Source organism: Colossoma macropomum, unplaced genomic scaffold (assembly GCF_904425465.1).
Source record: "Colossoma macropomum unplaced genomic scaffold, Colossoma_macropomum, whole genome shotgun sequence".
NCBI classification, from domain to species: Eukaryota; Metazoa; Chordata; class Actinopteri; order Characiformes; family Serrasalmidae; genus Colossoma; species Colossoma macropomum.
In genome coordinates this window covers 28,230,496-28,243,164 of record NW_023494786.1, presented here as the reverse complement: position 1 = coordinate 28,243,164, position 12,669 = coordinate 28,230,496, and the positions used below count along the sequence as shown (strand labels likewise).

The 12,669-nt window shown below is 40.6% G+C and overlaps 1 protein-coding gene across 3 annotated transcripts in view; it reads left to right on the top strand.

Annotated features, from left to right (window-relative positions):
• The window catches only part of aplp1 (amyloid beta (A4) precursor-like protein 1), a 102,779-nt gene that overhangs the window by 74,002 nt on the left and 16,108 nt on the right, over nt 1–12,669 (top strand). For 2 of the 3 annotated variants that reach the window (XM_036565263.1, XM_036565261.1), the window contains exons 4-7: nt 1,281–1,393; nt 6,337–6,533; nt 6,821–7,149; nt 11,614–11,741. In XM_036565263.1, the coding sequence (XP_036421156.1) occupies nt 1,281–1,393; nt 6,337–6,533; nt 6,821–7,149; nt 11,614–11,741 (767 nt within the window). The remainder of the gene's footprint in view (nt 1–1,280; nt 1,394–6,336; nt 6,534–6,820; nt 7,150–11,613; nt 11,742–12,669) is intronic. The other variant, XM_036565262.1, reaches the window with a different exon arrangement.

The window sequence follows — 12,669 nt, the reverse complement described above, 5'->3', positions numbered from 1 at the left end:
GGCTGAAAATCAACGTGGGACATCAAATAATGTCACTACCGAAATACATATTTTCTGCAATTAAGTAAATATTTTTGTGTTTTAACAAAAAATATGATGATTTTATGTGTGTACAGCTGTTCAAAGCTGTGTCTGCTAGTCATGTACTGGCTGGCGTTTTTGAGTTCTGCTAAAAATGAGCTAAAATTGTCACGACCGAAACAGTCACTGCTGAAACATGTGGTAAAGTTTCGGTTCTGTTGCAGTTGTTTTGATAGTGACAAAATCGAATTTTCTGTCATTTGTTATAATAAAATAAACATAATTAAAGTTTAGGGTCACTCAAAAGGATTTTAGTCTGAAGTCCAAATCAGTTAGATGTCCAAAAATGTGTTTTAAGCTCTTTGAACCAGTTTGGTGGAATGATATATCATAATAATGTGGAATATTCTATATAATATAGAATATAAACTGTATCAAATGTATGAACTCGCTCTTGGTGTAAAGCTTAATTTGAAATCTAAACCCTTATCTCATAAAGCAAACTGCAGTGCGCATCTGACTCAGTGCTAATCATGATAAACGAGTAAAATCTGCACGCACAGCTGTTTCGCTCCAAGTTGTCCTTGATTTCTGCTTGCACATCGTACATAATGATTCTCTAATAAATGTGCTGCATCAGCCCAAGTGGGCATTTAATATATGCTAACTGTGTCTGCCATTTCTCCATTTTACTCCACCATTATCTGCCTTGATTTCTTTCTTTTCCACAATCCCTCTCTCTCTGATGACCATCTGCTTTTCCTTCCTTTCCTCTCCCTCGGTCATTCATCTGCTTAATTGTACTTTAACTCCTCATGATATGCAGTACTGTGCAAAAGTCATAGGAGGCCATAAGAAGTGTTTTAAACAAAAGTGAGTTTTTACAGTAGAAACACTGTATAACATTAGAATAAACACAAAACACACACAAAAAGGAAAATATAGAAAGAAATGTTTTTCAAAAAGTTATGAGTTTGTTAATTAGAAGAAAACAGTTGAAAGAATGCAGGTTTGGTTCCTGGCTTCTCTCTGCTGTCCAGCCATCACATTGATTTGTACAGCCATCACACTGATTTGTTCAGTTTCATTAGCAGCACCTGATTTAATTTAATGAAGTTATGATTATATAAACTAGATATTTGATGGTGACTTTTTTCTTTCAAAGTATTTTGGATATTTACTTAATTGTCTCTCTTTCTTCTTTCTCTCTCTCTCTCTCTCGCTCTCTCTCTCTCTCTCTCTCTCTCTCTCTCTCTCAGTAGGAGAGTACGTCAGTGAGGCTCTCCTGGTTCCTGATCGTTGTCGGTTTTTACATCAGGAGCAGATGGACTCCTGTGAGAGCTACGTCTACTGGCACAACATCGCCAAAGAGGTGAGGAGCAGAGTTCATCAAAACAAAGCAAAGTGAATACAGGCTGTGTTGTAGTACTTGAGTCCTGTCTCGTTATCGAGAGTGTAGAGTGTCTGTCTTGGTCTCTACATCACTTGGTCTCGTCTCGGTCTCGGGGTAAGGTGGACTTGGAAATTGTTCTCTAGACCGGCTGAGCGTGATGACTCAGTCTGAGATCACTGGAACCTGAACTTTTCTTCTCTCATTACTGAATATAAATAAAACCTTCATACAGAAGAAAACAGTCATTTCTCTGCATGTTTAAATAAAATCTGTTCGCTGCTGGTTGAGGATCTAATTGATCTTTTCATGATGGATTAACTGGGTATTATTTGTTTGTTGATGTTCTTTGTTTCCAAAATTCAAACATCCCTTTTGAGGCCAGATCAGAATGTTAGTATTATTGTGTTTTCATTTAATAATGAAAATTAATGTATGTGGTTTATATTCAGTTGACTTTAGGTGGTGATTCTGAATGAGGTTTAGGGAATAACCTCACCATCATTTGTTTCCCAAAGTTACGATGCAAAGTTGGACTAAGACTGTAATATAATGATAATAATTTATAATATTTTTAGTCTGTATATTATTTAATGTTATATCTCAGAAAATATATTGTATAATATAATATTTTAATTAATATTTACATGTGTTGTGAATGATAATTAGTGGACTATAAACAAAATTCTTTTTATTTTTATATTCTCTGGTCTCGGTCTCGGCCACTCCTGGTCTTGTTCTTGACTCAGACTTGTCTTTAGTGGTCTTGACTGTAACACTTACTGCAGGCCATGCTTTACAGGCCTTTGCCACAGTTAAATTGTGCCTTTAGGCCAATATGGTCTTGTTAATTTTGTATTAATAATCATACTAAGCAGTTCTTTTGCCAAGCAGTGTGGTTTGTTAACTGTTGTTGCTAAGCAGCATAACACTCAAAGATAAATCCCTGAGCAGTTTTACAAAATATTGGCAAAAATCACATTTAACCAAATAATTAAGATAAATTTAACAATTTAGATTTATATTTGCTGCATAGTATTGAGTTTCCAGTTTACAATTCTAGGCTACTCATACAGAAATCGGATATGTGGCCATATATTTACATATATCATAAAGGGTCAGGCATACACCAATCAGGCATAACATTACCTGCTTGTTTCTATGCTCATTGTCCATTTTATCAGCTCCACTTACTATATAGGTGCACTTTGTAGTTCTACAGTTACAGACTGTAGTCCATCTGTTTCTCTGCATACTTTGTTAGCCCCCTTTTACCCTGTTCTTCAGTGGTCAGGACCCCCATAGACCCTCACAGAGCAGGTACTATTTGGGTGGTGGATCATTCTCAGCACTGCAGTAACACTGATGTGGTGGTGGTGTGTTAGTGTGTGTTGCGCTGGTCTGAGTGGATCAGACACAGCAGTGCTGCTGGAGTTTTTAAACACCTCAGTGTCACTGCTGGACTGAGAATAGTCCACCAACCAAAAATATCCAGCCAACAGCGTCCTGTGACCACTGATGAAGGACTAGAGGATGACCAACACAAACTGTGCAGCAGCAGATGAGCTATCGTCTCTGACTTTACATCTACAAGGTGGACTGACAAGGTAGGAGTGTCTAATAGAGTGGACAGTGAGTGGACACAGTGTTTAAAAACTATATAGTAAGTGGAGCTGATAAAATGGACAATGAGCGTAGAAACAAGGAGGTGGTCATAATGTTATGCCTGATCGGTGCATATTTTAAAAATATATATACATACACTATATGGCCACCCTTGAAGAAAACAAGAACTATGTGTTGACAATTTCATGTAATGTTTTGCTGAGCAGCTGAACACAAGCCTAAGATCACTATGTGCAATGTCGAGCGTTGGCTGGAGTGGTGCAAAGCATTCCACCACTGGACTCTGGAGCAATGAAAACGTGTTCTCTGGAGTGATGAATCACATTTCGCTATCTAACAGACTGATGGACAAATCTGGGTTTGGTGGATGCCAGGAGAACGTTACCTACCAAAATGCATAATGCCAACAGTAAAGTTTGGTGGAGGAGGGATAATGGGCTGGGGCTGTTTTTCATGGTTTAAGCCCCCTAGTTCCAGTGAAGGGTGATGTTAATGCTACACACAAAGACAGTTTAGACAATTATATGCTTCAAACTTGGCGGCAGTTTGAGGAAGACCCTTTCTTATCCCAGCATGACTGAGCTCCTGGGCACAAAGCGAGCTCTATAAAGACATGGTTTTGACGAGTCTGGTGTGGAGGAACTCCAGTGGCCTGCACAGAGCCCTGACCTCAACCCCATTGAACACCTTTGGGATGAACTGGAACATCAATTGTGGTACAGGCCCTCTCATCCAACATCAGTGCCTGGCCTCACAAACGCTCTTTTGACCAAATGGGCACAAATTCCCACAAATACACACCAAAATCTTGTGGAAAGCTTCCTAGAAGAGCGGGCTCTATTATAGCTGCTAAGGGGGGCAACACCAATATAACATCTGTGGTTTTGGAATGGGATGTCCAACAAGCTCATATAGGTGCGATGGTCAGGTGTCCACACTCTTTTGGCCATATAGTGTATATGTTGTGCACATATATGCAAAATATATGGATCATAGATATATGTCTGATACGTGGGTGAATACATTGCAGTACAGTTGTGTTTGCTGTCACTGTGTTATCTGTTTAAAATATTAAAATTTTAATTTCATGTTTTAATGAATGAATAGCTTACATTTTTACAGTTTATGTGTGTATTCAGCGAAGGTTTTTGCGAGTGGTTCATCCAACCAGATGTGTTGAGAACCGCAACCATGAGTTTTATAACCTTTTTAGATTTTACAGTGCTACTTTTGGCCAGCCTATTAACAAGAGCTGGGTGGAGGCCACAGGGGGTCACTCCATATTCCTCCGTTCAGCTTCTTTCAGCCCACTAGAGATAATTTCTCAGACTGCAGTACAGTTACTCAGACAGGAGGCTCATTAAAATTTCACCGCTCTTAAACACCCAGTAAAAAGCTGGTCTGTGACACGTTTATGTGGAAAATCAGTCGGAGAAAAAGGGAATGGAAACTTGTTTTAATGTGAAACTTTCTTTAAAGCAGTGGGTTGGCCAAAAATGAAATTTACCCGATTTCACACTTATTCCAAATCGGCCTAGATCATCACAAACTGGGTTCAGATCCTCTCGAGTGGTTCAGTAAAGTCACACAGACTTGTAAATGAGGTTTCCAACACTGTATGACATGCTGTTATCTATAAACATGGAGAAAAGTACAGGAAAAGTTCGACTTCAGTGTTGCTTTTCAGCTGTTGTTGTTCTCTCTCTCTCCACGTTCCACCATCTGCTGAACCTCTAACCTGACCGAGTCAAGTGATATTTGTTTATAGGGAACATTTCAAACAACAGAATCCAATAAACCAGTTCAGTCCTTCAGAAAGACTCAATGAACCTCTTTAACCTTTACAACAGATTCTGCACACTCATGTGACATTCATGACTCTCTGATTTTCTGTCTCTCTCTTTCTGTCTTTCTCTCTGTCTTTCACTCTCTCTGTCTTTCTCTTCCCTTCTGTCTCTCTCTCTCTCTCTCTCTCTCCCTCTCCCTTTCTCTGTGTCTCTTTCTGTCTTTCTCTCTCTGATATTCTTTCTCTTTCGCTCTGTTCTCTTTCCTTCTGTCTCTCACTCTCTTTGTATCTCTCTCTGATGTCTCTCTCTCTCCCTGTGACTTTTTTCTCCCCTTTCTCTTCTTCTCTCCCTTTTTGATTTCCTCTTTCCTTCCATTTCTCTCTTTCTCTCTCGCCTTCTTTCTTGCTCTTATTCTTTCTCTCTTTTTGACTGTCTCTCTGACTTTCTGTCTCTCCTTCTATCTCCCTCCCCTTTCTCTCTCTCTGTCTCTCTATCTTTCTATTTCTCTCTGACTCTCTCTCTTCACTGCTATCTCTATCTATCCCTTTCTATTTCTCTCTCTATCTCTCTCTTTCTTTTGCTTTCTGAATTTCTCTCTTCCCTTCTGTCTCTCTCTCTCTCCCTTTCTCTGTGTGTCTCTTTCTGTCTTTCTCTCTCTGATATTCTCTTTTGCTCTGTTCTCTTTCCTTCTGTCTCTCACTCTATTTGTATCTCTCTCTGATGTCTCTCTCTCTCCCTGTGACTTTTTTACTCTCCTTTCTCTTCTTCTCTCCCTTTTTGATTTCCTCTTTCCTTCCATCTCTCTCTTTCTCTGTCGCCCTCCTTCTTGCTCTTATTCTCTCTCTCTTTTTGACTCTCTCTGACTTTCTCTCTCCCCTTCTATCTCTCTCTCCCCCTTTCTCTCTCTTTCTTTCTCTCTCTCTATTTCTCTCTGACTTTCTCCCCTTCTATCTCTCCCCCCTTTCGCTCTCTCTCTCTGTCATTGTCTCTATCTCTCTCTCTCTGACTTTCTCTCTCCCCTTCTATCCCCCCCCCCTTTCTCTCTCTGTCTCTCTGTCTTTCTCTCTCTCTATTTCTCTTTCTTTCTTTTGCTCTCTGAATTTCTTTCTTTTCTTCTGTCTCTCTCCCTCTCTCTCTCTGATGTCTCTCTCTCTGATGTCTCTCTCTCTCTCTCTCTCTCTCTCTCTCTCTCTCTGTGACTTTTTTCTCCCCCTTTCTTTTTTCTACCTCTCTCTGATCTCCTCTTCCCTTCCATCTCTCTCTTTCTCTCTCTCTCTGACTTTCTCTCTCTTTCTCCCTCTCTCTTGCCCTCTGAATTTCTCTCTTGCCTTCTATCTCTCTCCCTCTGATTCTGTCTGTGTGTATCTCTCTGACTTTCTGTCTCTTTCTTTCTCTCTATGACATTCTTTCTCTCTCCCTCTTTTCTCTTATTCTCTATCTCTCTGATTCTCTCTCTGACTCTCTCTCTCTCTCTCTCTCTCTCTCTCTCTCTCTCTTTCTTGCTCTCTCCAGGCTTGTACAGCAGACAGTCTGGAGTTGCATAGTTATGGGATGCTGTTGCCATGTGGCGACCGTTTCCGGGGAGTGGAGTATGTGTGCTGCCCAGGCCGAAGTGGGGCAGGTGGTCGTGGAGAACCAGAGGGAGTGGACTCAGCTCAGGGGGCAACTCCACCTCTAGTGTCCCTGTCAGGGGAGAAAGAGGCCACAAGGTAAGAGAATCACACCATTTTCATTCACAGCGTTTTTTCTTGAGGTTTTGGAAAACTTATCCTTCAACCACAAATCCAATTTACACAGCTTCCCCACCTTTACCTCAAACTAGAGAGGCAGACTTTCCTCATCCAAGACGCTGAAGCTATGAGACCAATGTGGCAATCAAGTATATGGAAATAATGTAATGGATGCATTTACCCCACCAGTTAGCGTTGTAAATCATCAAACACCTGTATGTATCTGAAGTTCTTGTTGTCTCAATCTGTGCTCTTTCTTCCGTCAGTGTGAAGGTGACGCCCCCCACTCCCAGCCCCTCCCCTGAAACAGACATAGAGGAGGATGACATGGAGGAGGAAGAGGAGGCTGTGGAGGAGGAAGAGGAGGAAGAAGCGAATGAGGAAGAGCAGGCCGAGGCAGAGGAGGAAGAGGAAGAGGAAGAGGAAGAAGATGAGGAAGACGATGAAGCAGCAGCCACAGCAGCGAAGGACCCTGAGGAATACGAATATTCCATCGACTCCGGACCCTATCAGGCATCGGACTACCTGGACAACTTCTACTATGACAAATCCGGAAAATCTGCGACACAACAGCCCCAAACCCGCGGAGACAGCTGTGAGTGACCCCACTGTAAATGTGTTTAATGAAGACACATGAGACTAAACTACGAGGTCAATAGGAAAACCAAATTTTTAAGATTGCTTGTTTAAGTTCAGACACCCCCGGTCAAAGTGCACATTCTCTTGATTTTCTAAATAAAAATAAGTTAAGCTCTACAGAGTGTACACTTGCATATGGCGTTTTACTGCAGATTTTAGAACAAATTTTAGAAATTTCTATTTATGTGACATATTGGAAATTTTCTTTACACACACACACACACACACACACACACACACACACACACATATATATATATATATATATATATATATATATATATTGCTGCTGTTGTCATTTTGTTGCCATTATGTGTAGATTTCATGATGAATGGACCAAAAGAAATGGCCCAACCTGGCTTGGTAAAACGTCTGGTATATATATATATATATATATATATATATATATATATGATATATATATATATATATGTGTGTATATATATATATACATATATATATATGAAACAGGGGCGCCCTTTATCTATCTATTCGACCTATTCCTACAGCAGTTTAGCCCCGCCCATTCACACTGACGTTATAAGGAGTTTTATAACATCAGGGTGACATTATAACACCGTTTTTTAATGAGTCACAATGCAGGGCAGCCAATCAGAACAGAGCTCATTTACATATATATATCTTAAAGGCACAGTAATGTTCTGGTGCGTAAAAAACACACTAATGCTGTGAGCGGGCCCATATGCTACAAATAAAAATGCAGAATATGTGTCCTTTAAGAATGACAAAAGTTGGAAAGACTGTGCATGTGCTTTCTGTCTCTCCACTTTTATTGGGCTGGATACATGTTGTGAGGGTTTAATGAAGCAGAGGCACGGAGGCAGCTTCAGGGAGTCAAAAATGACCGTTTTAATCATTTGAAAGGTAGAAATATGTAAAATACCTTAACCGCTGCTGTCAGAGCAAAACCTCATATCTCCAAAAATGAACTTTACAGGACAAGGAAAAACATTCTTAACTTTTAATGGAAGTAAATGGAGAACAATTTTTTTCAAATCACAAAAAAAAACAAAAGACAAAAAGGCCAACTGCCTTTTTCACATTATGTCAAAAAATGAAAATATGAGGTTTTGTCCCGACAGCAGCAAAATACAGAAGATGCATAGTTATAGTTCTCTGTACAATTTGGATTCACCCTCAATAAAGGCACCACATTACCCAGAATTCATAGCAAAGATATAAACATGTACATTTATACCCACACTTTCCTTTAACCCACCACCCACTGATCCACCCTGCAGACACGGATGCTAGAGGAGAACAGATAAGAAAGACAGTAGAATGTTAACATGTTTGAAATGTTAGTAAAGTGTCAAAGTATTACAAGGTAAAACTAACTCCTCACTGCTAGTTTGCACACCTAGCATTGAACAGTGCAATTACTATCCTATTTGTTTTCACTTCTAGCATAGAAACCATGTCTAAAAGGACAACATGTAGTTCATAGTAATAAGATATTGATATAATTACATTAACATGATACACAAGTAAAAAGAGTAATTAAAGTGTAACTACACCCTGCTGTTTTCAGCCAACTCCACCCCTAGCTCAACTTTGAAAAATGCTCAAAAATGGGAGGGGCACGCTGGGAGGCGCACTGCAGTGATCTACTGGTTTGGAGGTGGGGCTGTGAGGGTAATCGGGTGGGCTGGGCTGCTGTGTTACGTTAGCTACCAGAACACACGGAGAGTGACAGAATCAAAGATACCTTTGTGACTTAGACGTCTTACGAGGTTGAAGATTTTTCTACACCACCATCCCCATTTTCGACGAGAGAAGGTGTTTCTGCTCAGGCAGTGCGTCTTGAGCCTTAACAGTATGAGCCACTGACTCAAGACACTGAAGAGTTAATGTAGTGCCAGAAAATGATCAACAGAGGGCGGCAGAGGCGCCGAACGGTAGAACATTCCCTAAAACCGTCACAGCTCGCTTCTAATTATCTGCTCAGCAGGTCCACATTCGACATAACCCGAACCCTGATTTCTTAGATGTACTGAATTCCGAATGAATGAAGTAGAATTCTTTAAACACTGTCGAAGTTTCATTCAGTTTTACATCAAGCTATGAAAAACAGACTTCTATTAGCCCATTAGGGTACCATTTCTTTTTATACAGGTGTACTTGTGGGCACTGTACAAATCTCCCACTTGTTGAGAACATTTGCAGTGGCCGAGATGTCACCAGGTTGATGTGGTACACCTTCTCACTGGTCATCCAGGGGTGGCTGCAGTGGCCCTAAATAGAGACTTGCAATGATCCTCACTTAATCGATCCATCAGGTCACCTAATCATACACTGAATGTTATCAGTATAAGGCTAGTTAAGTCTAAAAGGCTAAAAACTACAATATCTACCAATACAATAACTAAGAATTACCAATAATAACTAACTAGAACACTCAGTAACGCGCTAAATGCGATGAGACTATATGTATGGAAAAACATCCAAAACAGCACCGATGTTCTCCCTCGCTCTAGACTCTAGACTATGGTTTCATATTTATGAGGGCGGCACGAGCAGAGCCATCCCTCTGCATGGCTCTGGGCACAAGTAGGGTGTCATCAGGAGGTGGTAATGTTGGTTGCCTGATTTGCATACTGTGACACGTCATCCACGCCTGTAGCAGAGTTGAACCAGGGGGCGCTGCAGAGGCGAAACTGACCAAGATAAAAATGATATTTTTACAGTTTGGAAAGATGTGTTCACATGTCAAGCAAGGCTGGTGTATATTATTATTACAGAGCAGTGCATTTCAGCTGTTAATAAAATAAAGGTCTTAGGTTGTAGTTCCTCTTTAAAATCAGTAAATGAGAACTATAACTTGGACATATAGACAATAATGTGTTGTTATCCATCGTGTGTACCGTCCATCATTAGCATGACAGCCCTGGGCTCATGCTTCATGCTCGGATCTTATTCTGAGTGGGCCGTCACACATGTGCAAGCCCCCCCACTCCCCCCAGCAATATAGATCGGACAGTGCATTTGCAGATCCTCAGTCTCAGCTCCATCTCAAACTCAATAATGCTGAGTACGGCTCAGACTGTATCTGTATTGATCTCCGCCCAGCTTCTCTGAGTAATACTGATGACCCCTCCTCTTTCTCTCGGTCTCTCTCTGTTCCTATTCCCTCTTCTCCTTTATTTTAGAACATGACTCACTGATTGATTGATTGATTGATTGATTGACTAATGAATTGGTTACACTTGACTGAACGGTTAAACTAGAGAAAGTTACATGAAGACTAAAGGCTAATTTATTATTACGCACATAAAAAATGATTTGATGTTTTAACTTGAAAAAAAGGCAAGTACTTACTGAAATGCAACCAATAAATAAAAGCAGCACTGTGAGCCTTTTTATTAGTTGAAAAATTGAAAGAAGTAGCATTGCTTAGTGAGGATATGTGTGCAGGTGAGTGTGCACTGCTGTGAGTCACCTTGAAAAGCATGAAATAATCATTTAAAAGTCAGATACATTGGGTCAGGAGTTGTTCACACCATGTTGTACATCTTTACATGTTAACGTCACACACAGGCTCAAAAGGAAGGTCCAGCTCAATGTTTAGGTCTGAAATGCAAATTCAGCATCATGCTGATTATAACATGATGACAATTAAGCAATAGAACACTTGAGGTTGTGTGTTATCGCAAATAACATCACGGCTGGGATTTGACCGTCGTACATCATCACAGCCGTGATGTTATCCTGGAGTGCCCTGATCAAAGAAGCCCTGAAATTTAAACTGAATATGCTTTAATACTGACAACACCTTCCGCCAAAAAGTAGTTTCACAACAAATGAGTTTGTGCTGTGCAACAGCAATAATTTGGTGGGGTCGGCAACATGCGGCTCTTTTACTGCTCTGTTGCGGCTCCACAGCAGAATTAGATTTGTAGGTAAGAATAAAATAATCCTCCTTTGCAGTATAGAAGTGTGTTCACTTATTTTAACTTAGAAAATCAACAAAACATGTCATTTGACCAGGGGTGCCCCAAACTCATAGGACTGCATGTGATAAACTAGAAACGTAACAGTTAACTGTAGCATAAAGCGAGTTGCTTAGCAACTGGTGCTGAGTGGATTGATATTAATATACAGTTATTGTGAAAAAATGGGTAGATATACTTCTCAACCAATCAGACTGCGTCACTGTCATTTAACAGAATGTAACATTGATTATTGTTTTGTTAACTTATTATTAGAAAGTCAGTGAACTCATAAATTTAAGACAGGCTGATTACTTTCTGTTTTACATTAAAAGAAAAAGAAGACAATAATTTGATGGCCTCGAGGCGTTACATAATTTACTTCCCATTTATTTTATTAATGGACATTACGGACAGATTGATGAACTGATGTACTGACTTATTTGTTCTGTCTCTTTTCTAAATGGCAGTGCCCACTCCTCGTCCTACAGACGGAGTGGACGTTTATTTTGAAATGCCCAGTGATGACAGCGAACATGCTAACTTCCTCCGTGCCAAGATGGACCTGGAGGAGCGGCGGATGAAGCGCATCAATGAGGTGGACCATCTTACTGTAGCTTATAGAGGTGTAAATCTCCAATGTCATAACCGTTGTATTTGATTACAGGTCATATATAAGTTTGTGCTCAAATTTAATTAGATTTACTCTTTAAAAATCTTAATAATTCTTCAAAAATACATTTCATACCCAAATATGACCAGAAAAACTATTTACACAGTAATGGGGACATACAGTACTGTGCAAAAGTCAGAGACCAGCCTTCAGTTAATTTTTTAAAGTACAAGTTATCTATTTTTCAAGGTGTCTTTTGGGAGATTAGATCTAATATATTCCACATGCATAAAGTCAAAGAAAAATGAGTGAAACTGGAGTTCAAAACATTATTAGCAGTTACAAAGGAAATGAGACCCCTAACAGCCACCTGCAAGACCTGATAGACCACCAACGCTGACCCCATCAGATAAACAGCACTTAAAGCTTCCATCTTTTTTTTTTTCTCCCCAATTTAGTCGTCTCCAATTCCACCCGCTAGTTAGGACTCCCCCAATCACACGATGCTATCAACGCTAGGAGGGTGAAGGCTAACACAGGCTTCCTCTGAGACCTGTGAAGCCAACCACCGCTTCTTTTCGAACTGCCGCTCACGCAACGTCACCGGACAGCCGGACGCGCTCGGAGGAAAGCGCCAACCGCCAGATCTGTTACGTCAGCTAACAGACGCCTGCGCTGACTAGCATCGAACTGAGTGATGGGGGGGGAAGGAGGGGCCATCCTACCCACCCAGAGAGAGCGAGGCCAATTGTGCTCTCTCGGACTCCCGGCTACAGATGGCTGTAGCATCACCAGGGATCGAACTCGAAAGCTTCCATCTTTGAGAGAGAGGAGAAAATCAAGCTGCTTCAGATCTGAAAACATCCACAGGTGTTTCTGTCCATCCTTCCACTGTGAGAAGACGACTCAGCGC